At 47.3% G+C, this 25,713-nt stretch overlaps 2 protein-coding genes across 5 annotated transcripts; both read left to right on the top strand.

Moving 5' to 3' along the window:
- Positions 1–58: 58 nt before the first annotated feature.
- Positions 59–17,105, top strand: MTF1 (metal regulatory transcription factor 1). 3 transcript variants are annotated; one of them, XR_012584206.1, is made up of 12 exons: positions 69–159; positions 455–919; positions 4,770–5,008; positions 5,427–5,558; positions 6,090–6,163; positions 6,714–6,847; positions 7,714–7,791; positions 8,797–8,899; positions 9,490–10,046; positions 10,934–11,000; positions 11,993–12,526; positions 14,439–17,105. XR_012584206.1 is itself a non-coding variant. In XM_074562797.1 (11 exons), exons 2-11 carry the CDS (start codon positions 506–508, stop codon positions 12,379–12,381), a joined length of 2,187 nt encoding a protein of 728 aa, XP_074418898.1. In that variant the 5' UTR covers positions 59–92; positions 455–505; the 3' UTR covers positions 12,382–12,682. The 3 variants fall into 3 exon arrangements, 2 of the variants coding, with proteins under 2 accessions (XP_074418898.1, XP_074418897.1); XM_074562797.1 differs by lacking the exon at positions 14,439–17,105 and having other exon boundaries at positions 59–92; positions 11,993–12,682; XM_074562796.1 differs by lacking the exon at positions 14,439–17,105 and having other exon boundaries at positions 11,993–12,682.
- A 2,413-nt stretch (positions 17,106–19,518) lies between these two features.
- YRDC (yrdC N6-threonylcarbamoyltransferase domain containing) lies at positions 19,519–23,227 on the top strand. Of its 2 annotated transcripts, none has more exons than XM_074563230.1 (6): positions 19,519–19,671; positions 20,066–20,261; positions 20,409–20,523; positions 20,873–20,992; positions 21,733–21,875; positions 22,225–23,227. In XM_074563230.1, exons 1-6 carry the CDS (start codon positions 19,566–19,568, stop codon positions 22,286–22,288), a joined length of 744 nt encoding a protein of 247 aa, XP_074419331.1. In that variant the 5' UTR covers positions 19,519–19,565; the 3' UTR covers positions 22,289–23,227. The 2 variants fall into 2 exon arrangements, with proteins under 2 accessions (XP_074419331.1, XP_074419330.1); XM_074563229.1 differs by having other exon boundaries at positions 19,551–19,707.
- Positions 23,228–25,713: the final 2,486 nt, after the last annotated feature.

Here is a 25,713-nt window from a genome sequence, read left to right as displayed (position 1 = left end):
CGCGGCCCCGCTCCGCTCCTCCCCGCCTCTTCCCGTGAGGCCCCGCGGCGGGCGCGGCGCTCCCGTCGGGCCGTGCGCGGCCGGAAGCGGAAGTGAGTGTGCTGGTAATCATGGTGCCGCCGGGGCGGGGAAGGAGGTGCCGCCGCTGCCGGGAGCTCGGTGAGCGCGGCGGGGGCGTGGGGGGCGGGCGGCGCGGCCCCGCTCAGGCCGCGGGGGCGGGCCTGGGGGGAAGTGTAGCACCGTGTTTGGGAAGGAGACGCCTTCCCCGGCCCGTGGGGCGGGGGCCGCGGCGCAGGGCCCGGCGTCTCCACCGCCGCCCCCGCCGCCGCCCGCCTTAGGGCTGGGGGGCGGCCGGGGCCGCGGGGCACCTGCCCGGCGTCCTGCGAGCGGAGCGGGGCCCGGGCCGGGCGGGGCAGAGCCGACTGACCCGGCGCCGCCCGTCCTTGTGTTGCAGATGAGTCGTTCCGGGCTGAGTGCGCGGTCTCGCAGTGAGAGGCGGTGAGCCATGGGGGAGAACAGTCCCGACGGCAGCGCTATCTACTATGAAGCGGAGGAAGACGATTTAACCCAAGATGACAATATGATGAGGTTCGCTGATAAAAACGGGATGGTTTCTTCATCATCTGGGACGGTCTACGACAGGACAACTGTTCTAATAGAGCAGGACCACAGCGTGTTGGAAGATGATGAGGATGAAGGACAATGTGGTGATCACTTGCCTTTTTTACCAGAGGGTCATGAAGAAGGATTTCATTTAATAGCAGATCATGAAGGAATGTCCCAGGGTTATGTGCAACATATTATTTCTCCAGATCAGATTCACCTAACAATAAATCCTGGTTCAACTCCTATGCCAAGAAATATCGAAGGAGCAACGCTCACTTTGCAGTCTGAATGCCCAGAAACTAAGCTTAAAGAAGTAAGTGGCTAAATATCATTCTGAATTTTGTGCTTCTTGTGAGAGCTTTTCACCTGGTGACCTTAGATGCTTTGAAAACGTAGTTTTCTAAAGCTGTTTGGGAGGTAGTAGTTTTGTGGGTAGAAGTTTGCCTTGTTCTTAAAGGTTATTGTGTAGTGGAGTGAATGACACTCCATGAAATCTGCTGTTACTCTTAGCGATAGTAATGCTTTGTGCTGATAACAGGCTGTTTCCCACAGTCACTTAGTGGGTCAGCAGCAAAGCTGTGAGTGTCACTTTCTTGTGAAGCAGCCAGGAAGCACTTTTTGACATGTGGTAACACGCTAGATAGCAGGAAAATACGGTACTGAAAATGTATTTATATTAGTAGCGTATGTGATTTTTAGCGGTCTTTTATTTTTCTTTCGGTTGGGTAATTATTTCCTGAGTTCAGAGTTAACTAAAAAGAACACAAACTCTGTTATGCTGTGGTTAACCACATTGTTGAGAAAAGCACATCCAAGTTGCAGGTTAAATTCCAGACTGTTGGCAGTAGCTAAAGTATGAAACTTAAGATGCTGAACTTGTAGTTTTATTATGTCACTTATAGGGAAACTATGAGAAGAAAATAAAGGAAGCTGTTGTATTTTGAAAGCTTAAGTCAGCTTACATATTAAAAATGGTGATTACTTTTAATTCTGTTTTCCTAATGAGTTCTGCCTGCATGAAAAGTGATGAGGGCTTGTGCAGACTGACTTGAGATTCTTGCTTTTTAGGCACAAAAGTAACGCAAGTTTGACTGAAATACCAACACAGGGACAACTTTGTGCTTCCTTTTGGTGCTTCTGAGTTAAATAAGGGATGATCTGTACGAATGTCTGTGGTAGTATCAACTGCTTGTGTAACCGATATTCAGTGTAAGAGAGAATTACAGAAATGGGCCCTTGCTGAGAAAGGAAGCTGGGTTTGAACGCTCTGAATAATTTAGATTAGCAGGGGACCTTCATTATCGCTCGCTCAGCAGTGAGGAAATGGGGCTGTAGGAGGTCAGCTCTGCGATTGTGAAACTTCTGGACTGAGGTTTGCTCAATAAGCCCATTTAAGTCTAAGGAACTCCTTTTGCTCAGTTATTATTCCTATGAGCAGCTGCTGTATCCTACCTTCTTAGCTGCTAAAATGGTTAATTTTTTATGTCAGTCATATCAGTATTTTCTTTTATTTTTGTAGGATAATAAGCTGCGATCTGTAGTGTCTGAGAACAGCGTGTACTAGCTAAACAGATGTTGATGACTGCACAAGCAATTATACTGATTTTATTTCTTCACTGCTTCTTTTTAAAAAATGCTTGTTAGACCTGGGATTTCCTAGTGAAATCCTGTATGTGAATTTATTTTCCATCTCTTGAATTAATTTTCGGGGGCGGAGGGGTGTTACCCTATAATTTGAATGCAGTGGAAATAAGTCCTAAGCATATGTGACACTCTTCCATCTTGAAAAGCCCTTTTTGTCCTGCTGTTTCAAATGCTTGATAAATTTTCTGGAGGTGGGGAGGGGAAGCTCTCAAACCCCTGAATATTTGGCTCATCTTGAAAAGTCAGCAGTCCAATTATTTGGTACTTCCAAAACATATGTAGCAGTTCTCACCCTGTTTTAAAGTCTTAAATTTTCAGGTCAATCTTAGATGTTTATGAAGCAAAAGAAGGTTTTACACTTCATTAACTACCTTTAACTTCCTTTTGTTATATTATAGTTCTCTCACTATAATTTTGTCTGTAAGAATAAATGTGATTATAGTCTTCTATTTCAAATTCATTAATTTTTGTGTTCAATGATGACATAGAAGAAATTGCAATTTAAGGGGAACCTTGTCAACTCAAGATGAGTTAAAGGCAGACTGAGTTTAAGTAGACTTTGGCACAGTGTGTCAGATGCGGCTTTTGCCAGTCTGGTTGATTATTGGACAGTTAGTTCCTACTTCTAAGGTAAATGCTTAATTAAGACTCTTCTGGCTTCCCTCTGGTGTGGCTCCTTGGGAGAGACAGCACGCTGTCCTTTGCAAAAGCACGTGCCGTGCAGCTACAGCCCGTGTCTTCAAGGCACCTTGTTGCTGTACGCTGCGTATCCCGGCCATGTGTGGGTTTTCCTGTTGCTGCCATGTTTCTTTGTTGTTGTTGCTTGTGCGTGGTGATGGTCTTGACTACTTGCTGCTGTAACTGGAAGTCTTTCATGGTCAATATCTGCATAATTTTATGTGTGTAATCAGTGCTTATTTGATGTGCTAATGTTCCTAACGTTCCTAAGAGAGGACTAAATGCTTTGCTGCTTTACAGAAAGTTTTATTTTAGTATCACTTCATGCCTGCAGTATCCTTCTCAGCATGATTTGTGAAATAAAGATTTGGCCTTTGAGAAAAGTGGGAGCACTGCAAGGCCTCTGTCATAGTTCAGGCCATTAAACTGAAAGTGTTACTGTCGTATTCCTTTAAATGTGTGCACTGGCAGCTAGGAACCAAATCCTTAATCTATAATTAATATTCTTTTCTTTCACTTTCTAGACCTAAATGTGAACACCTAGAAAGCTTAACAGACTCCTCGTTTGACTTTTAGGTAGTTCATGCCTGTGTCAAATTGCTTGTGTATTATGGGAAGTACGGTGGAGAATGTCCTGTAATGCAATATGTAAAATGTTATTTATAGTTGTCTTATGCGTTGCTGGCTTTATAGTTATGATATTTCTGTGCTCTCTGTAGGATCTCTTATATGTCTCACCAGCTTTAATATTCAACAAATACTAAGGTTTTATCAAAGGAAGTTGAAGGTAAATGCCAGCCTGTTGTGGGATCAACAAGAGATTGACTCGTGTAACTTGTGAGACTACACAAGAGATTACTCAGCTCCTATATACTCAGATTTTATAAAGCTTTGTTAATGGAGTCCTACTGGCAATTTTGTCCCCTAAAAGTGATTTTATACTTACTTGACAATAGATCAAGGCATCCCATGTTATTCCGTTCTCAGCTTCCAAGCTGTGGCAGTAAAGAACGGTGATTATCAAATGCTCTTTTCTGATGGGCGTACGTAAAGGAAAAAAAGAACAGTTGAGTCATGAGATGGGTAGAAACCGGTGTTACACGCTGGTTACGTATGGGTTTGTCCGGTTCTCCCCAATTCAGTGTCTGGTGTTTTTGAAGGCAGTCTGCAGCCTTTTCTAAGCAGTAGTACTAGGTATTGTGAGAGAGGTGCTTTGTGCCTTGGAAAAGAGGAAAATTGCTGGCTGATGCCCTGCTGTATTATCTTCCTGACTAGTTTTTAGAATGCTGAATCTGCAGGTTCCTGCTCCTCTGCTGTGAGTTTGAGTTGCCTTTCTAAGCGTTTCCAAATTAACATTTATTGGAATACTCTTTTGCTTCTTGCCTGTCAACCATCGAGTTCTCTCCTGGGCTCTGTAGCCACTTTTACATGCTAAGGTTTCTCCACTGCAACAGTCAAATGAAAGCTGTCAGTCTGATAATTGATGTTGAAGATGAATTTATTCAAGCATATCGGATGGCTTATTCCTTCTACTTCACAAGAGAGAACGAGATGTAATTAAGCGTTATGACTTGCACGCTGGAAGCTTCTACATGGTCTCTTTCTGCCTACAGAACTCTTCTTCTGTAAGGTCAGCCTGCTTTCCAACGTTTGCCACTCCTTCCTCGCATAGTGCAGCAGAAATATTAAGTTATCTGATAACTAAATGGCAATAATTTTTTTTTTTTTTTTGCCTTAGGGGTCAAAATCTATTCCATGGTCTTTGACGTTTAACTACAGTTCTACCCTGCCTGGATTCCAGAAATGCTTAAAAATTAACTATGCAGCATTTTGTCTCTTAGGTTAAGAGATACCAGTGCACCTTTGAGGGCTGCCCACGCACCTATAGCACTGCCGGAAACCTGCGCACTCACCAAAAGACACATCGTGGGGAATACACGTTTGTCTGCAATCAAGAAGGCTGTGGCAAGGCCTTTCTTACCTCCTACAGCCTCAAAATCCACGTTCGAGTGCACACTAAGGAAAAGCCGTTTGAATGTGATGTGCAGGGCTGTGAAAAGGCATTCAATACACTGTACAGGTGGGAAGGCTCTGCTTATTTCTCTTGTAGTTGTGGCTGTTGCTGTTTTGCAAGTTGCGTGTGCTTTTCGTTTGTGTCTGAATACAATTGTTATGCTTCTTTCAGGTATATGGGTATAAACCCCCCAAAACATGGAAATGCGATACCAAGAGTAGCATGGCAGAACCTATCATGACGTACTTAGCTTATTTATATTGTAATAGTGTTGAAGATGGTGCACAAACACAAGGAATTCATAGATTTGCTTGAGGACTTTGGAAGTGATACCAGTTACTTCTATAAGCTAGTTACCTTCAGTTCAGAATAAGTTAAGCCTTTGATCTTGTCCTGCACATTTGAATGAATGGCTTGCTTGCCTCAGGTAGGGGCCGTCTTGTACTACAAGTTGTAAGAGGGACTTTTTTGGCATGCTTTTTAGGTTGAAAGCACATCAGAGGCTTCACACAGGGAAAACGTTTAACTGTGAATCAGAAGGCTGCAGTAAATACTTCACAACGCACAGTGACCTGAGGAAGCACATTCGAACACACACAGGAGAAAAGCCATTTCGGTAAGATGCTGGTTGGCAGTTTTTACTTCCGTAGGACTTCTGTAATAGGCCACCTGTGTCAAAAGGCAGCTATTATTGTCCTGAATGAAAAGCTCTTCTCATAAGAAAAAAGTGACGGCGGCGAGTGTTTGAGCACGTTTGTTCTAGAGCTCCCTCCGTTGCCTGTAAAAGTGGGTGAAATGACTGTCTTCAAAGACAAGAATAGCCAAGCTCTTTTTTTAAATGTAAACGTGTGTCACGATGAGCACGTTTCTAAAACATACTGCTGCTTCTCTGCTGTGAATGAATGTTTATCCTGTGAAGGAGGTCCCCCCCAAATGCAGACTTCATGCTTGAATTTTCAAGTCCTATTCAGAGCCCTGCTGTAGTCTGTGTAGCACGCGTAGCAGCTGTCGGGAGAGATGTGGTTGCTAACACAGAGCAGCGTTAGGCCTGATTTTCAGAGTCCTGGGTCTATTGCAAAGCATGATCTGAAGTTGTAACTAATGCATCGAAGCAGCCTGATGCTAACTCTTCTGTGGTGTCATTCAGGTGTGAGCATGACGGCTGTGGAAAGGCTTTTGCTGCGAGCCACCACCTTAAAACACATGTTAGGACACATACTGGTAAGTCACAAGGGTTTGTTTTTTCTTTGATTGAGCTTATTCAGTTTATACTAACTCTCAGAATCCTAATATGCTTTTATACTTTTTTATATATATATATGTGTGTGTGTATAATATGGGAGTGACACCAAGACGAGTGGTGCAGTTGATCCGCTGGAGGGAAGGGATGCCATCCAGAGGGACCTTGGCAGGCTGGAGGCGTGCGCCCGTGTGAACCTCATGAAGTTCAACAAGGCCACGTGCAAACTCCTGCACCTGGGCCAGGGCAAGCCCCAGTATTCCATTTATGCCTGACGGGCCTTGAATTTCATGAACATGTTTCACAAATGTATCGGTAACAGTGCATAAAAATTAAATGTTGTGTTCTTGTGTCAGTTCATGTGGTAAAATGGAAGCTTTTATCTGCAAGACTCCCAAGAATGCTTAATGCGTGAAGTGGCATTAAACAATCTTGTTTGTATAAAACATTATCACTCTCCTATGTGCTTTAAAAGTATGTGTCTCATGTAGCGTTTGTAAGTTTTGCTATATGTGTTTTTGCTGTCTATAGGGGAGAAACCCTTCTTCTGTCCCAGTAACGGCTGTGAGAAGACTTTTAGTACACAGTATAGTCTCAAGAGTCACATGAAAGGTCATGAGAAAGGACATTCCTATAATGCACTTCCCAATAACAATGTGTCTGAGGTTAGTAGCACTTCTTCCTAATGCTTCCGTGTTAGGTGGATACGAAACCATACCTTGCGGAAGAAGTTACTTGGCCTGCAGCTTCTTCTAAAGGTATAACTTTTGAGGCTGGGATTTTCAAAGGGAATTGTAACTACTTGGTGCGCTGTCTCCCATGAAGGGGCCCGCGGGCGCCTCTCTTTTGAATTGAGAATTCAATTTCAATTCCGAAATGGCTGGCATCCGAGAGGGCAGTGTAGGGTTACTCTCATCTGCTGTGTTTGTAGCATGCTGATAGTAAGCAGCAGGATCAGTATTTCTGAAACTTCTAGCATGGTATTTGGTTATCAAGTTGGTTTGGGTTTTTTTGTGTTGTTTTTTTTTTTTTTTTTTTTTTTTTTTTTTTTTAGAAAAGCTCATCTAACTTTGTCTATTTATTTTAATCATATTAAAATTAATGCTTGGGCTACTGCTGCTTTGACGAGTATGCCACATACTGACACAGGTTTATAGGGAATTATATATTATCGTGCTTTCCTTGTAGATCTTATGTTTTAATTGAGACTACATAATAAGCACGTGAAGTAAAATAAATACTAACTGTTAAGGTTTAAATTTTTTATTTTCTGTAGGCTGACTTGTTCCTGTGCTAATTTCAAATTCCAGCTTATTTAATTTTTTTGAAGTGATGTGGAGGAGATGTTAAGAATCCTTGACAGTTACTAAATATACTTTGCTTAGTAATATTGCTCCTTTGATTTTAGAACTGACACTTGGGTCAAAAAAATTCTGCGTAGGCAGAATTGTATGGACTCTAAAAAGTAATTTAAAACATTCTGACACTATCTTTTTAATATATAACTCAATTTCTTTTTTCTTCTTTACAGGATACAAGCCACTCGCTTTGTCTGAGCGACTTAAGCCTCATATCAACAGATTCAGAATTGCGGGAGAACTCTAATCCGGTGAGTTACTGTCTGGGAATTGCCTCACCCATAATCTGGGTTTTGCGTTTTTTTTTTCTGGCGCTGTGCTTGTCCTGTCAGCTAGAACACAGCAGATCTGGCTGGCTGCTTCTGTTCCGCGTCTTCAGGCCTCCGGCATGCTCTGCTTTGGGCTTTCATTTTGCTGGTGGAGATGAGTGCCTCTGGGTAGAACTAGTTTAGATGTACTGAATGCTGCTCTCTTGGGTGTCTTGCCGTAGTTTGCAGGACAAAAAGCGTGTTTCTTACACACCCTGTCGAGCCTGTAAATGTGACATTATTGCTGTCCTTTTTGGAACGTTGGAACAAAAAAATAAACGCTTCTGTCCAAAAGCAGAATAACTGAGTGAAAGAGGGATTTTCCTCCAAATTATGCTGTGCTTAATTCAACCTGTTTTTTAAAGGGTCTCCAGCTGATTTTACCCTAATACTTGCTTATTGATAACTGTTGACTGAGGTTAAATTTTACATTGAGGAAAATTAGATATTAATGAGACCGTGTAATTCTTTTGTGCTTCGATGTGGAGGCAGTATGCAGCTTTTCAATATATTCTGTTCCTAGAGCAGCGTGGGTGATGGTAGTGCATGGTCCAGGATGTAATCTAAATGGAGCCATTTTGTTTCTGCTCCAGAAAAGGTTTCACAAACAGCCAGGAACAAATTAATTTCTGTTTCTAACAGAGCATTACAAGAAATAAGGGCTAAACAAAGTACGGATGCAGAAGAATATATTTTACTTTTGAAGGACTTATTTATTTTTGTAAGGATTTGCTCATTATGTTGGTAGTTTTTATTACCCACAATGAAAATCTAAGTGTCATTTTACACTAGATAAGTGAAAAATGTTGCCTTTCCTGAAGGTGGCTGGTTAATTGGAGAGTTATTTCTGACATCCGTATGCTGCTTGACTGGGATTTGTGCAAAGTTTATGGACACCTGAGATCATAACATTGTCTGATGTCTTCCTCTTTATTTTCTGTTTGCCAGACACACGGACAAGACCTTAGCACAATCTCACCAGCAAGCATCTTTGAGTCTATGTTTCAGAGCCCAGATCATACCACAAATCAGGATGACTCTCAGCAGACAGGTACAAATTCTATCTGCACTATTTTAAGAGAGAGCTTTTTGACAGTTTCTCCCCCTCTGCGTGCTTGTACTTCATTCATCGTTTCAAACTGAAGATTACTGCCCCACATAACTCCGAATAGCAAACAGAACTTTAATTTCAGTGTTGAAACTCCTTTGTGTTGAAATGCGTTGGATTCACAGTCGGCGTGACACTCGGACAGTGACGGGGGAACCGCCCGAGTATTTACAGCATGCTGCTGTACAACGCTGATGGTGATGCTCTTGGACTTGCCGCATAAACGTTGTTTTCAAGCTTCGTCTCTTGATGTAGCTGCACAAACCCCCTGATAAAACGGCTTCTTAGAGAGAGCTAGTGAGGCTGATCAACTTGTGTGTAGTATTGAGCGTCACCAGCTTCCTGAATTTGGGCCTACTTTTAGATTTCACCGCCTAGTGTTACATGGTTTTGAGCACTGGTCTGAAGGTGTGAAAGTGGAAATGCTTTACTTTGCAAAAATCCATCAGCCAGCTGATAAGTTTGTTGAAAAAGTTGTTTATTCAGATCTTAAGAGAACTGATGTATCTCTTTTTCTTTCTGTCTTTTGGCAGCTGCCTTGATTGAAGGTTTTAATGGCGATGCAGACTCAGTCACTGCTGTTCCACCTTCTGCAGGAGACTCGGCGTCGTTGTCTCTTCCACTTGTACTGCAGCTTGGCATCTCTGAGCCTTCGCATTCAGCACTACAAGCCTCAGCAGCACCTGCTGCTCCCTCCTCCATAGGAACCAGCTCACAGCAAGCTGCATTTGGAAATCCTGCAACTGTTTTACAATCCCCAGAAGTGCCTGTTCCTCACAGCACACAGTTTGCGGCCAGTCACCAAGACTTCCTGCAGCACACTCAGACACCGCCACAGCCCATCGTACAAGGACTTTCGGTGGTTGCTGGGGCATCTGCCCCAACAGCATCGAGTGCCACTGAGCCCCTGCCAGCTGTAGTTCAGACTGTGCCTGTTGGTGCGAACTCTGTTCTGACCAGTAATCCGACTATAACAATTACTCCTTCTCAGAGCACCGCTATTCTGCAGTCCAGCATTGTCATGGGAGAGCAAAACTTGCAATGGATCTTAAATGGTGCCACTGGTTCTCCGCAAAGCCAAGAACAAATGGTTAGTATATGCAGCACAGCTTTGAAACAGCTTGAACCGTCCCTCTTCCTCCTAGAGTCCTTGCCTTTGAAAAGGATGGGCATCAAACCTGGAATTGTAAGATACAAACCAGGAGGGACTATATGTGTGTCACCAATACAGCCCCTAAAATAGATAGAGAAATAAATTGAGAATAGACAGAGAAATCCAGGGTTCAGAAAAAATTTGCTGTCGTCCTTTCCCCAGGGACAGACTTCTCCCAGCAGGTATCAGCTTGCTTTATCCAGGAGAGCGCACCACGTGGCCTGAGAATATACGTGGGTTTTAATCTATTACTTTGGACAACTAGAAGCACAAAAAGCGCTGTAAAGTTTGTGTTTACACATTTTGTAATCTGTCTCTTCCTGATACAGCCTGATAAAGATAACGAAAAGTTTTCGAGGAAAACAGTGTTTCTGGTTCTCCAGTAAATCTGGACAGCTGAGACTTTGAGTGTTTTATCTTTAAGAATGCTGTCGCTGTCTTTAGACTTTCTCAGTTGGAAATAGTCAAGAGTGAATGGCAGCAGGTACAAGCAGTAGGAGCAAGCACAGCAGGTTTTTTAAGAATACGGTCATTCAGATGTCAAAACCGACTAGCTGTGTTAACAAGCAAGTAGTGGGGAGGGTGATTACTCCCCGTCTTTAGGACTACTGAAGTAATGCTCTGAGTTCTGCAATAGCCAGAACATAGCCCAGAAACAAGCTTAAGTGTTATATTTTTTAACTTGTTGGTTTTTTTTCTGTGTGTTCTCTTTGCAATGTGTGTATAGCTGTTTCTTTTGATTGCAGCTATTTAGAATTTGAAGAATAGAAATTTGATTGGAATCAACTCACACTTTTTTCTTTTTTTTTTTTTTTTCCTTAAAGCCACAAGTTCCAAAAGTAGTAGAAAAGGTTTTTTTTACCACTGCATTACCAGTAGCTGGCAACACAGGTAAGCTTGACGCTGAACTTCCTTTCTTTTTCTCTGTTGTACTGTTACTTGACCAGGTTTTGTGGTGATTTTATTGCTTGCAGAAACGTTGAAGACGATCGTTTTTGTTTTTTTTTTTACCTTCCTGGGGTTTTAAGCGCAGTCTGCGGATTTATAGATCGGTGCTGAGATCCGTCCTGTAGTAATTTCTCTAACAATAATCAGGTTCACAAATCAGATCTGGTATTCATAAAAATGGTATTTTAATGGAACTTACAGAGAAGAATAAGAGATAGAAATGCAAGGACACAATTTGTTTTTTGTTCTTTTAAATGAAGACATGAAACGGGTAGTAAAACTTAAATCAGTTCTTTAGTAATTGTTTTTTGTAAGCACTATCAAAATGATACACAACTGTAGAAGTTCTGTTCCATAATGTGCTTCCTACACGGTGTTGTTGTATTGCAAAGATGAATCAATCAGAGTCAAGAGAGATCAGGTAAGCTTAAAACTTAAATCTTCAAAAAGAAAGGAAGCCGGGCAAGTAGAGCAGCATAGGAAGAGTGAGGAGGAAGCGTGATGAGCAAGATGCGAAAGGGAAGCAGACAAGAGAACATGAACAGGAAAATACCTGTGTTGGTGTCAAGGAGTAGAATTACTGGTGTAATGTTATATCATCGTCTTCAAAGATCGGGGGCATTTGGATGCTGCTCTTTATCGGATTTTATGCTGTAAAGGTTACAACAGTTGTCAGAAGAGACATACTGTGCTGCGTAAAAAATTTAGATTGGAATTCTAGTGCCTGGGTTCAACCTGAACAGGCTGCTCATCAACAGAGTACCTGCCGCTTTTTTCTTATTTATCATCTGCTAGAGGTATTAATTGTGCTTGGACAAAGTAACACATAATCTGTGCTGCAAGGTGCGTACAATCTAATTTAACAAAGATGATTTGTCTCTCCCCGCTGTGAAATTATGTAGTTCCGTTGTGTTTTGTCTTTGTTTCACCTTCAGGAAACGCTGTTCAGCAGATTGGTCTCAGTGTTCCTGTCATTATTATAAAGCAGGAGGAGGCCTGCCAGTGTCAGTGTGCCTGCCGAGACTCTGCCAAGGATAAAGCCACCGTTAAGAAGGAATGTTCCTCACCTGATTCAAAAGCTTTGGAGCAGCCAGCTCCCCAGCTGCAGCCTCAGACCTTTCCTTCCTCTTCCCCTTCTCCTTCCTGTGGGCAGGGCAGTCAGATAGTTAACCCTTCAGACTCGCAGACTGAAACGTTAAGTGCCATGGATGTATCGGACTTTCTGTCCCTCCAAAGCCCTGAAACCCCATCTAATATAATTCCAATCGAAGCACTACTGCAGGGTGAGGAAGAAATTGGTTTGAATAGCAGCTTCTCTAAGTGAAGATGTTCCAGATTTTCCTTTGCACCTGGAGGGTAAAACCCTTCTCCTTAGAAGCAGAAACTGAAGGATCGATTCTTTCTCCTTCCTCTTTGGAAGTTTTGTGGCTTATTTCTGCTTCACAGATGTCATCTTAGTCACGTCCCAGGTACATCCGTCTTTGAGAATCTATCTAAAAAAAGAAAAGGAAAAAAAAAAAGAAAAAGCTAAGTTATATATGAACTGTTTTGGCTGCACTGTCTGTCACTTTTGCTTGTCATATGTGAACACAGAAGTTAAGGTTACTCGTTTGCAAAAAGATTTTAAAAAGAAAAAGGGGGGGTTAGTTTGTCTCCAATTGCACATCACTTATGTTTGGGATTAAGGTACTGGCAGCGAGTGGGTCTTTGTTACAGCTCCTTGGGTCTATAATTTTCCTCTGTCTCTTACGTCTGATACTAACCATGCACTATAGGGGGAGCCCAGGAAAGGATTTGCTGTAGTAGAAAATGGCATTATTGTAGAAGATGATTTATCCACAATTTTATTGGAATGTGATTGTCACATCACTGAGTTGGGAGCTGATGCCTGGGTTTGCTTTGTGGCAACGCTGTTACTAAAGCCTATGGAAACTTTGTGGAATTTATTTCAGTCGAGCGCAAGCACCTTGTGCTCCTGATAGATCTGTTCATTTAATTTCATTAGGACTTACAAGTGTGGTGGCAGACACACTGTTTCACAACGTGGGAACACAATGGGAGCCCCTGCTTACTCGGGGTCGAGTCAGGTTTTTTTTGCCTCTCTCTGAAGGCCGCGGGGGGTCCCAGGAGTAGTCAGAGTGGTGCCTGTTGCTCTTTTGATTTATTTGGCTCTGTTCAGAAACAAGTCATCCTCTTAACCCCCGCGACTGTTTAATCAGGAGCATGGTGCCTTTGCTGGTTACTCTCATCTTCTGTCAAGAACAACTCCTAGGAAAATTTTCAGAATGATTCAACATAAATTCAGTTTGAATTCAGTGAGTCTGTCCTTCAGCTGTCCCTAAACGCTTCCTTTTTTTTTTTTTTTCTGTTAAGCTACATAATTTCTGCCTGAATCTGCCTCCAACCTACTGCAATGCCAGCTTTTTGTGCACGGGGCTATTTCTTGACTAAAAGATGTTACACAACATAGTAGTTTTTCATATCAAACTGAAAGTCTATATTCTAACCTACTCAGGGTAAATAAAACACAAACCCCCCTTCCACCAAAAAGCCTGTAATGTTGCAATAAATGCAGTCTCATTCTAAATAGTTTATTTATGCTGCATTGTTTTAAAAAATGTAATTTTATAGTGTTTTATCCATCTTTCTGGCTTTGGCTGTCAGTCTTTTTGTGTTAAAGGAAAGAATATTAAATAGTCTTTATTCGGCTTACAGCGTTGTCATTAGCGAGATACAAAGATAATGACTGTAAGCCAATTAACGTGGAGTGTCTCTGCGCACTAAATTTAGGAATGCAAGCTCCTAGTGGATAGAGATCTTTCCCTCTGATCAAAGCTGCTCTCTGTACCTGCTGGGGGAGGATCATAGGAGTGCAGCCAGACCTCGGGATACGGATGGTTAGCAGGTTTATAGCCCTCTTGCGACATGCTCTGTGTAGCCTTACCAACACCGCTGTCACAGTCTTCCTGGGACAGTGGCGTCAGCGATCTCGTGTGTGCGATCCCCTTGCGAATCCTCTGCCAAGCACGGAGGGAGTCGGGCTGGAGGGAACTGGCGCTTCGTGCCTCTGACAACTTGCTTCCAGTCGTTAAGTGCAGGAGGGAAAACTGTGTCCCGTTAGGGAGGAGAGGCTGTGCAAAGAATGCTTTTTGCCTGTCAAGCGTTGTCTGACTCTGCCAGGGCAGAGTGCTCTCTTTTTTTGGTAATTGCAGTGATGAGCTTGGGGGCACCAGCTGAATGGGAAACACTAATTGTGTTTCCCCTCTGCGCGTGTTGGCGTGTGTTGCAGTGCTGTGGCAGCGGGGATGTGGGTCCTGCGGCAATAAGGTTTGCATCCGTGAAACACGGATTAACAAGGTGTTTTCCTTTTTGTTCTTGTAGCAGGAATCCCTCGAGGGCAGTGAGATGGTGGCCTCCTTTGTTTTTCTCCTATAGCTTCATCTGGTGATAGAGTTTGGTGTCACGGCAGCAAGAACTGCTTTGAACACACAAGAAATAGTCTCAGGCCTGCGTGGCTGGGACTGTCCTCCCAGGGATGCGTCTCCTGCCAGCTCTCCTGCGTAGAGCTCCACTTCCGAGGAGGGCAGGCAGCGCCTGGAGCTGCTGGGGGGTCCTGGGCACGGGCGCTGCGACGGGCCTCTCTGCGTGGTGTGGCTGTGGTGTTTGAGGGTGAGTGGATGTGTGTGTGTGCGCGCGTGTGTGAGACTGCTGATGCGGATTCCTCTGGAGTTGTGGGGTTTTCTCTGATGGGGACAAGGGTACCAGATGTGGCCTGAAATGTGACAGCTGGGGGACGTAGCAACCTCTTCCGAGTCTTTCCATCCTTCAGGGAAGCGTTTTTCCATGCTACATTTGCTACTCGTAATTTAGTCCACCTAAAACACGCTTGTAGCATCTTCAGAAACTGCTTTGTGGCAGAAACGAGTAGAAGAATCTACCAAAGGCTTTGAGACGGGAAGCTAATTTGAAGTGTGGTGACTGGCTGCACGTGTCCTTCCCGAGCGAGCGGGTGTCGGAGTTTAACTCTGCTGCTTTCTCTTCACAGCTGCTGTCCTCTGTTGGTGTGTGCTGGGAAAAGCAACGTGTTCCAAGTTTACGCTGACTTTTAGGTGCATTGAGTTTGCTGTTACCCTCTTGTTATGTGCATCAGGCAGGCTGCAATTTAGGTGAAACTAATTAGGGTGTGTAATGAGGCAAAAGCAGCGTGATTCTGTGAGCGCCTGCATCCCACCTGGTCGCGTTGTACAGATGTGTGCTTTCGTTGTTTAATTGTTGGTCTGCTTTCCCGCGTGTTCCATGCTGCATGTATCTGATCGGTTTCGCAGTGGACATGTGCGTTATCCCAGTGCTGTGCGATGGAACGCTGCCCTGACAGGGGGTCAGTAACGCGCTCGGATGGGAGGGGACCTGCGAGCAGCTGGCAAGAGAGGGCGGTTGCAGCAAAGCCCTGAGGTTCCTCGGTGCCAGAGAATTTTCTGCCCTTCTCCCCTTGTTGGCCCAGCATTTAGCATATTCACAATAACATTTTTAATAAAGGGAGGAGTTTCTACCACTGTAGATTTGGTAAGACATTGGATTCCCAGAAAGGGGTATGTTTTCTGTTAATACGCTGGAGCCCCCGAGAACAGCGTGCCCTCCCCTTGCAAAATCTTCATTTCACGAACCCCTTTAATTATCAGTCAAAGAGCAAAACTGCACGGCTCCGGGTTGTTCTGTGTTAAAGGTTTTGCTGTTTTGTGTCTTTTGGGGATTTACTTGGTTACTTACAGTTTCTAGATGGGTGCCGAAGCTTAAACGTGTAGAATGGGTCTAATTACCAACGTGAGTAGCTCTAGTCGCCAAGCAGTGACCCAAGCAAGCAGACTTGGCGTGCAGCTGAAGGCTGGAGAAGTCGCTTTTCATGCGTGTAGGTGGTGGAGGGATGGAAAAATCAGCACTGTTTAAATGCTGGTACTGAATTATATAGAACAAAGTACGAATTGGGCACTTCTGTAATGCTGACTGTGTCCAGGAAGACTAGTTCGCAGAACCTCATACTGGTATCTAAAATGCACTTTAGGTTATTTTATCTTTAACCCAATTGCTGCAATTTCTTTTGTATATACTTTCACAAAGTTTATTTTTGCTCTGAGTAAAAGTTAACAGGGGTGTGCAAAGATGAGCACTTAACTTGGTGCAATACTTGTAGCTAAAGATCATTGTCCCGCGTGGTCAGTCTGTCTGTGTCTGTCTAACCGAATCTCCGTAGTAACTAGCTCCGTGACATACTGCCCTTCCCTGTCTGTGCCCAAGAGAAATTATGCATCATTAGCAAAGTCCAATCTATGCAAATATTCCACTGAGAGCACTGTGCTTTCGCAGGCCTTTTCTCTCACGCTTTCTGGTGGGCTGCTTGTCACTTCTGTCGGACGCAACTGTGTTGTTGGCGTATATTCTTTCTCCCTCGTCCTCCGCTCTGTTCTGCCACGCGAGTACGAACAGAAGTGACAAGCTGGTCTGAAACGGGCATGTTGCACCTTTAAAATTTGTCTTGGCAATTGTTTTTGATGTCATGTTACCTGCCTTACTTCATGGAGGATGGCGCTTCTGCAGCCATCCACGATAATTGTTTTTGCAACTGCAGCAACGTCGTTAAACTGTTTACAGTACTCTTCCTGCACCGATTATAAACAGAGCTCGGAGAAGGAGCTGCTGACTGGCCTGTTGGTTGTGGAGCTGCTGGGGGAGAGGAGTTGAGGTGAAATTGCCCTTGGAATTGACTGGAGATGAAAAGCTGTTCCTGATTCCGGGGGGGAGCACGGCTGGCAGCCGCGTGCGGGATGTGGAGCAGCCGGATCTCGGTGTCGCGGTCTCTGTTGTGCCGCTGGCTGGCTGCGAGACCTTGGGCAAGTCGCTCGCCCTGCCCCTGCCTCCCGTCCCTCCCTCCGAAATCAGGAGCACGAGAACTTGTGTTTGTCAAATGCTTTGAGATCTACAGGTGGAAAGTCCTTGGCATGAGCGATCTGAGCTAGCTGGGCAGAACTGGTAGAGTCAATTTGGACTATAAGGAAAAAAAAATAAGAAAAAAAAAAAACCAAACAAAAAAGAAGAAAGCATGTCTTTAATAAACCCTACAAATTTCTGATTGCATAGTTTTTAATTGGTACACTATTTTTTCCGTAACATATTTTGGAAACAATGTCAAGTTTTTATAAATGTTACCTGTAGTTGATACTCATGGACAGGGCTGAACTTTTAACTTTTTTGCGTCTTGTCTTGATAGAGATCATATGTTCTAGAAGTTGGATTCTGTGTCTGCACTGAGAAATGCAAATTAAACTGGATATTTATGTAGTAGCGTACGTAGTCTGAGTGTGTGTGTTCTTGGAACTAGTTTAAAAATCCCACACCATGCTTTTGATGGTGTGCAAGCTGGCCAAAATTTGGTTTGTTATGCAGTGTACACTTTCTCAAATAAATGCAGTTTCTACTTTTTTCTTACAAGAAATTTTTTTCATATGATCTTTTTCAGCAAAATCAAGGGTATGTTTTTGCAGTACCGTAGTTACAGTAGCTGGTATTTCTTGCTGTGTAGCTTTGTGTCCTTCCACTTGCTTACTGAACCGGAGCTGACTGTCTGACCCTTGTTCTGGAGAGTTGTAGTTGCAGCCCCATCTCACCCAGCCCGGCACCGGCGCGCAGGGCTGCGCGGACCTCGGGTCCGGCTCCTCCCGAAGCCGCCTTCAGCATCGCCGTCCGCCCGGCAGCTCTGGGAGAACCGCAGTCTGGCTGCTTCCTGCTTTTGTTTCATTCGGCACGTGTGGGGAGCTGGGCGCTGGTCTTGGAGATGACGAAATAAAAGAAAACCCCAGTTTTTCAAGAATGTGTGTATGGTGTTAAAAGGAATTTATTTAACTATGAAACACGGGAACAAATGTGCTTACATTGAGCAATGTGAAGATGTTAGTTACAGGTACAGTACTTCCAAAGGAAGAGCATCTCCAAAACCCAAAAAAGAGTAAAATATGAATTTGTATTTTTTGAAGAATGTAAAATGTGAAATAATGGTGTTTGCTTAATTGCTCATTTTGTATGAAGTTAATATTGTACTTTGAAATATCTGCAAAGAAGTGGAAATTAACTTTTTTGGAATTGAAAGCAATATTAATACTAATGGAATCCTAATTAAATGCTTATTTAAACATTGTGTTATAATAGTCTTTCCTAAGAGCATTTATAACTTAGCTGGGAGATGAGTGTGAGCGTCCTCCTGCCCCCTAGGCCAGCTCAGGCCATGAAGGTATTTCCAACAGCAGGTGCTTCCCTCCCTCACCAACAGTGACTTCGTAAACAAACTTCACCTGGGCACGGATAAGAGTTAGAGTGGATGTTGTGAATCTATGTGTTATTCTTCATTTTTGAAAGTGGGAAATGCTTGCGTGGTCCCTTTCCTGCAAACACCAGCTGTGCTCAGCATACCTCCCCCCGCCCTGGCGAGCGCCAGCGAGGTGCCGTGAAAGGCAAAATTTCCTCTGGTAAAGATGGTCATTTTAGTACCTAAAACCTTCACAGCGGGGATGCCCAGTACTTTCCAATAAAGAGAATGGGAACTTTGGGGAAAGCTATTGGCAATAAGGAAAACAGACTGAATCTCCACTCTGAATAAATCAAGATTTCAGTGTAGTAAAACAGTGTTTTAAAACATGTGGCAAAAAAACCTTCCCCCAGCAGCTGGAGGAGGCTCCAGCCCCTGCTCACGCAGCAGGGACTTGGGGAGTGCGGTTATGGCCGCGGGCCGGCTGCTCCCCACAACCCGGGTGCCACTGCAACTGCTCCAGCCCCGTTAGTAGCCCAGGAAAGTGGCCACGTGTGACCCCAAGGGGTGCCATCCCCCCGAAGGCCGCGCTCCTGCAGCGAGCAGCTGCCGACCGCTGTGTATGGAGGGGACGGGACGCGGACTGAGCCAATACCGCTTTATTTCAAAGTGCAGATTAATAAAATAAGGGATCAGTGCAACAAGAGAAGGCAAAGTCCAGGGCCGCAGCTGGGGCAGTCGGTGACAGTCGCTGGCTCCTCAGGGCCGGGCTCTGCCGGGGCGCCCCCGGTCGCTACGGGCCGCTCGCCCCCTCGGGCCACTCCCGGCAGACCCGGTCCCTCAGACCCCCACGTCCCCCCGGGACGGGCCCGGCGCCCGCCGATCCGGGGAGCCGGGTGAGGCGGGGGCCGGGCCCGTCTCCCGCCGGTCGGCGGCCAGGGCGGCCCGCAGGGCAGCCATCCCCGCCGTCAGCTCCTCGCAGGCGGCGATGCGGGCCCGCAGGCGCCGCTGCCGGGACTCTATGCGGCGGCGCAGCTCGTCCTCCACCTGCGGCAGAGGCGGCGGTCACCGTCGGCACCGCGGGCCGCCAACCCGCCCCCGCCCCGCGCCAGCACCCACCGTGCGCCGCCCGCCGCACCCCGCCGCCGCCATCCCGGCACCGCCCCGGATTTGCGTCACCGCGCCGCCGGGCGCGCGCCGGAAGCGGCTGTTGCATGCGGCCGGCGACGCTGGCGGGGCTGGCGCGGGCGGCGGAGGCGGTGGGGCCGGGCCGCGGCTGTGGCGACCGCCTGCTGCTGCCGGCCCGGCCCGACCCGCGGGGTGCGGTACCGGTGGGAGGCGCGGGCGGCGGGGAGGGTAGGGGAGCCGGGGCCGGCGGTGGTGGGAGGGCCGGGGGTGCGGGGCCGGCGCTGGAGCGGGACGGGGTTGTGGGCCCAGGGGTGTGCGGCCGGGGCCGCCGGGCCGGGGATGGTGGGAGGGCTGAGGCCGGGGGTGCGGGGCCGGGGGTGTGGGGCCGGCGGCGGTGGGAGGGCCGAGGCTGAGGGTGCGGGGCCGGGGGTGGTGGGAGGGCCGAGGCTGGGGGTGCGGGGTAGGGGCCGGGGGTGTGGGGCCGGGGGGGCCGGGTCGGGGGTGCGGGGCCCGGGCTGAGGGTGCTGGGCCGGGGACGTGGGGCCGGGGGTGCGGAGCCGCCCCGCTGACCGGCGGTGTGGCGCAGGCTGGAAGGAGGCGGTGGCGGCCGCTGCGGGTGCCCTGCAGGCGGGCGGGCTGGTGGCGCTGCCCACCGACACGGTTTACGGCGTGGCCTGCTTGGCCCAGGACTCCGCCGCCGTGCGGAGCATCTACAGCCTGAAGGGGCGGAACGGGGGGAAGCCGCTGGCCATCTGCCTGGGGGACGTGGAGCGGCTCTACAGGTGGGTGCAGGCCGCTGGTCACCGTGCCGTGCCCCGGGGCTCTGCACCGGGCCCCAGCCCTTGTGCCGTACCAGCCGGTGGCGGTGGCTGCTGCTCCCGGGGGGAGCCGGGTCTGGGTGAAGCCATGAACCACCTCCTGCCCCACAGGTACTGCCAGGTGAACGTGCCGGACGAGCTGCTGCGGGACCTGCTGCCAGGGCCTGTGACCCTGGTCTTGAAGCGTTCGGAAGAACTAAATAAAGACTTGAATCCTTTCACATCGGTAGGTCTTCGCACAGGATGAATCTCTGTGTTTTTGGGGGACGGTACACTGTTTTTGTGCTTCTGCTGTAGTAGCCTTTATTCTTACGCATGTGCATAGCGTGCTTGGCAGTGACTGGCATTTTCCTGAAGCTGGTCCCTGTGCTGTTGTGCTCCCCGTGATTTATTTGAACACGGCGTAACCCAACTCTAGGGGCTAACTTTGAAAGCGTGTCTGTCATTATCACTAATTCAGCAGGCGTTGATGTATTGATTCTCTAGAGTATCAGCTTTAAGTCAAGAGGGTTTTAGGCAAGGCAAGGTTAAAAATGGTTACTGTGTGTGAAACCGTGCTCTCTTCTTCCTTGTAGCTGGTGGGTGTTCGTATTCCAAACCACCCTTTTGTTAGGGAGCTGGCACGAGCTTGCTCTGGACCACTGGCTTTAACAAGTGCTAACATCAGCTGTCAGGCAAGCACGCTGACGGTTTCGGTAAGTCTGCTTTTGCCCCTAAGTGACATTTTTGTGGTAGTCTGTCAGAGCCCCAGCCTCTCACAATTGGAAGCCAGCTTTGGCAATAAAATAAGGATTTCTCTTCTGCTATTATTCTTTTTTTTTTTTAAATGGTAATCTCTAGTTAAAACAGCCTGTGGATATGTGGTGTGGGGTAGCTATCTTGCTGTGACCCTCACCTTAAGGGGTGAGGAGAGCAGAGCTGAAAAGGGATATTTAAAGGCTTAGACGCAGCTTTTGAAGTGGGTGCCAAATCTGAAAGACAGAAATTGCTGCGGGAGGGATGGCTGTGCAATGAGACTGCTGCTGTCTGTACAGCTCCTTGCAGCCTGGTAACTAATTGTTACTCAAGGAGATGGCTTTTTGCAAAGCTTGTGACCCTGGCGATGGTGTAGCTGTGCATAGTACCGGACAGACACCCTGTCCTTGCCCCCAAATGTCTTAATAGGTCTCTAGCTTTTTTTTTGTGCGCTCTTTAATACACAGTGGTGCAGCTAAGAAGTCTCCAGCCAGAGAATCCTTGTGGCTTTCCTGCATCTCTGAGATAAATGTGTTCTCAGAAATCAAACTGGGATGTGTTTGTGACAGAAAAAAGTGAGCTGACCTGATAGAGGAAGGAGAGGGACCACGTCCCTTGGCAGCGGAACGTCCAGCAGTGTCTGTTAAAACACGATCACAAACCAGCTTCAGGGCTGTTAGCCACATCTCTCTTTTTTCAGGAATTCCAAGACCTGTGGCCTCAGTTGTCCTTAATCATCGATGGAGGCCCGATAGGGGATGTCCAGAGCCCAGAGTGTCGTTTGGGGTCAACCGTGGTCGACTTATCTGTGTCGGGGAAATTCACCATCATTCGGCCTGGCTGGTGAGCACTCTTTGCTGAATATAAACGTATCTTTTTATTTACTTGAAATGAAATGAGGCTTTCAAGTTAGGGCGGGTTGTGTTTTGCTTCTTTTCCCATAGCAGTTGAACCTTGACATTAATGTCGCTTAGCTTAATTAGCAGGAGGCTCAGAAATCCTGAAAGAGCACTTCAAATTCCGAGCCCAGGAGACCCCTTTCTAAAAGCTTCTATGTAAACGCTGTGGTTTCTGGAGTTCATGTTCTCCTTGGTTCAAAATGCAGTACTGCGTCTAGCTGATGCCTCTTTCCCGGAAAATGCAGTTTAATCCTTAAAAACCCTTTTTCGGATGGTTCTGTTTCCCCCCACAGCGCACTGACATCTACAGTTGAAATCCTGAAGCAGAAGTACGGCTTGATACCAGAATCAGCTTAAGACTTGGGACTCTGAGGAGGCTCTGCAGAGCTGGTAAAGCTGGGCACCGTGTGCCCGCGCATTCAGGAAATGGGCGTTCATGGCCTTGTTTAATAAGGTCGATGGGTTATGTCAAGGTTAATAACCAAAAGATTTAAAAAAAAAAATTTAAAAAAAAAAAAGAGAGAGCAACAGTTGATATGTATCTGTTAATTAGTATCACATCTGCCGTAGTCTGAGGAAACCAACCCAGATACGTATGCTGAGCTCTTCGTGCTGCTGTACCATTCCCAGATACCTGTCTGGTTCGCTAACGTGATTAGGCCTTTGAAATTTGAACTTTAGACTGTTCTCAAGGCGGGATGATGAAGATAGTGTCTGATCCACCCTCCCCTTAACACTCATTCCATGTCTTTGTTTATTGTATCTGCACTGAAAGACAAGCAAAGTTGGAAAAGAGGTTTTTTTGCGCTTTCATGGTGTTATAGCTAAGGTGTTCTCTGGCTGTTTTTCTCTGTTCTGAATGTAATCAAAACCTGCTGCTGAGATGAAACTGTGTAAGTGCTTTTGAAAATTAACAGTTGGTTAAAGGGTCCCTATCTAGACAAGAGCTGCTCAGAAAGACCTGATTCTCTCCTCGTATAAAGAATGAAAACAAGCTCTTAGTGTGCTGGTCTTCATTTTTTTAAACGTGGACTTCCCGCTCTTGATTCTGTTCTGAAAGCAGTGCTAAGCTGAAGTAAATAGGAAATGGATGGAAGTTTCCTCTGGTATTTATTCTTCGTTGTTAAAGTAAAGTTTATGGAGCTGCTATTAATTTAAAAACTGGTAAGCAACTTGCCTGATTTTGTTATAAATACTTATTTTTAGACATTATTGTCCATCACTGTTGACAGACTTAGGTGCTTAGTAAGAACGTGTATGCAGTCATCATAAATAGAATCTTGTTTCACATCCAGAGCTGCCACTTGTCATTTTTTATTGATACAGACAAGTATAAATTAATTTTATGGCTAATTTCGGAGGGTCCAAGCATGGCTAAAATCACTGGGAGCTGAACCTTTCTCAAAACACTGCAGGTTCTGTGGCTGCGTCTCCTCGAGCGCTTTTTCCCGAAGCGCTGCTCTGTGCCTCAGCTTCGTTGGGTGGCCCGGAGCTGGCCTGTGGCTCTCCCAGCGCGGTGGGGGCTGAGCGTGGGGTAGAAGCGGGAGCTGATGGCGGCGGGCGGGCGGTGGTGGCCAAGATGCAGGGGTCCAGGTGCTGGTACCGGCCCCCGGAGCGTGGGCATGGCCCCAGGCCTGCTCTCAGCAGAGGCTTGTCCCGGCCCTGGCGCGGGATCCTCCGCTCGGCAGGACGGCGTGCATCTCCGGGGGTCTCTCCATGCGGACGGCACTGGGGACTGATCCCCTGCCAAACTGACGATGCTCCTGGCAAGACCAGCCCGAAGCTCGGACCGATCGGTGATGGGGAAGGACAGGGGCCGCCGTCGGCGCTCGGTTCCCGAGGGCAGCCCTTGAAACGAGGGGTTGACGGAGGACTGAACTTCACTCTAAGGTAGGTAAACACGCTCCAGCGAACACTGAAATGTGACTCTGAGCTGTTAAAGGAAATAACATTTTAATTGGGTGAATCTATTATGCACAAATGTTACAGGTGATAAAACTCCTGCTAAATGGTAGCCCAGTAATGAGATGAACCTGTTGAGGGAACAGATTGCCGGCAAATCAGAAACAGGCTTCCGAGGTGCCCCGGTGGCTTTGGGGCTTCCATTATTTTGCTTGGCTGAAGCTGGTGTCACCCCACAGCACCGGAGTCCTCTGGCAGCTTTTCCTCATGGCAGTCGTCTGTGCGGAGCCGTGTCTGCGGGGGGAGCGTGGGTAAGCGTTAGCCAGCAGCAGAGAGCCAGGAGTTGGCCTTTCAGGGCTTTCTGTGGTTTTTGGCTGGGTTGGATTTGTGCAAGAACCACTTGTGGGTGGGTACCAGGTTGGCAGCGGAGGTTCTGGTGGGACATCGGTGTTGGGAGAGTGTCCTGGTTCTGGTGGGAGGGTCATCGGTGTTGGGAGAGCGTCCTGGTTCTGGCTGGGACTATAGGGGCCCTGCCTGGCTGGCCCCTCCTGCCGTCCCATGTGCTGCTGTATTGCCTTGGGTATGTTTTGGCTTCTAAAATCCCTGTTAAGTAGTGCCACCTGAGTTTGCCAAAGACACTGGGCAAACTTCCCCTTGTTGCTTCTACACGGGTTTTCCAATTTTTCCTGGAGCCCCATCCCTGCGCCCACCCGACTCAACCGCCCTGTGGCGCATCAGGGCCAGAAACACGAGTTCCCAAAAGTTACTGTGCCGGGGCACTTCTGACAGCTGCATTGCTGGAGATGGTGGTGGTCCTAAGGGGCTGTCCTGTTGCCTTCCCGGTGCTCTGTCCATGCTGGTTTGTTCTCTGAGCAGCCCCAGGAGCCAAGCTGGGCCTCTGGCCTTTTGCTTCCAGAGTGGCTGAGCCACTGGAGCCGTGTCTCCCACCACTAGATAGTGCTAGGCCACCGCAGGGAGCCTCGGGGATGGCAAGATGGCAACTGGACTGGCTGATGGCATGTTACCTTGCTTAAAAGCATTAATAAGTGAGTGCTGTGCCGGGGCTGTGCTGACGTGGGCTCGGCGTGGTGCCGATGGCGGCTGGCGTGCCGAGCTGCAGGATGCGGTGCTGCTCTCCTGCCGGCGCCTGCACCTTGCAAAGCCCACGCTGGTTGATTTTTCCCAGTGTCTGAGTGCCACAGAGTGGTTTTGTGTCTTTATTGCTCATGAGCAGCTGTCTCGGCCGCTGCTGATGGGCTGTAATACACACAGAGCTGACCCCAAAATGATGTCTTCGCAGAAGCTGCCTGTCTCTGGAGCTTCTGCTGTAAAAGCCCAGAAGCTCCGGGCTGGGAGAGTTACTGTCAGCTGCAAAGCATGTGCGTGAAGGGTCTCTGGGTGCTTCCCCTTCTCTGAGCCTCTGCTCTTGCCTTGGCTTTCCAAACCAGGCATCCTGCAGGACGGAGGGGCCGAGGGAAATGGAGGAGGGATGGCTTCCCTTTTGCCTGCTGGGGACCCTCTCCCCTCCCCGGCTGTCCCCGCTGATGTGCACACAGGGATGTGACTTGGCGGAGGGGACAGAGCGGGGCACAGGGGGGTCCCTCCTTGGGCCCCGGCAGGTGCTGGGTGCGGGCGGTCTCCTCTCCACAGCCCCCCGTTCACACCGACGCCAAGCGGAGCTGGGACCAGCTGCCCCGGCGCCTGGCGGGGAGGGATCGGCTGTTCGGGGGCTCACGGTGACGTCTCACCGTAGCGAGCGATTTCCCTCCCGATTCTGCTCCCTCTGTATTTGCATGGTGAGCTCCCCCTGTCTCGCTGCGCAGCTCATCAGCTATTCATTGATCTTCGCTGGGCTCCTCCAGCACTCATTCATCACTCTC

This window comes from Larus michahellis, chromosome 19, assembly GCF_964199755.1.
Source record: "Larus michahellis chromosome 19, bLarMic1.1, whole genome shotgun sequence".
Taxonomy (NCBI): Eukaryota; Metazoa; Chordata; class Aves; order Charadriiformes; family Laridae; genus Larus; species Larus michahellis.
This window is presented reverse-complemented; position numbering and strand designations above follow the sequence as displayed.

What these genes read in the sequence shown, in the direction of transcription:
- MTF1 (XM_074562797.1), top strand. Translation starts at nt 506, where the DNA reads ATGGGGGAGAACAGTCCCGACGGCAGCGCTATCTACTATGAAGCGGAG. An exon ending in ACAGGAGAAAAGCCATTTCG is followed by an intron (nt 5,559 to 6,089) that starts GTAAGATGCTGG and finishes GGTGTCATTCAG; the next exon opens with GTGTGAGCATGACGGCTGTG. An exon ending in CCAATAACAATGTGTCTGAG is followed by an intron (nt 6,848 to 7,713) that starts GTTAGTAGCACT and finishes TCTTCTTTACAG; the next exon opens with GATACAAGCCACTCGCTTTG.
- YRDC (XM_074563229.1), top strand. Translation starts at nt 19,566, where the DNA reads ATGCGGCCGGCGACGCTGGCGGGGCTGGCGCGGGCGGCGGAGGCGGTG. An exon ending in GACGTGGAGCGGCTCTACAG is followed by an intron (nt 20,262 to 20,408) that starts GTGGGTGCAGGC and finishes CCTGCCCCACAG; the next exon opens with GTACTGCCAGGTGAACGTGC. An exon ending in CAAGCACGCTGACGGTTTCG is followed by an intron (nt 20,993 to 21,732) that starts GTAAGTCTGCTT and finishes CTCTTTTTTCAG; the next exon opens with GAATTCCAAGACCTGTGGCC.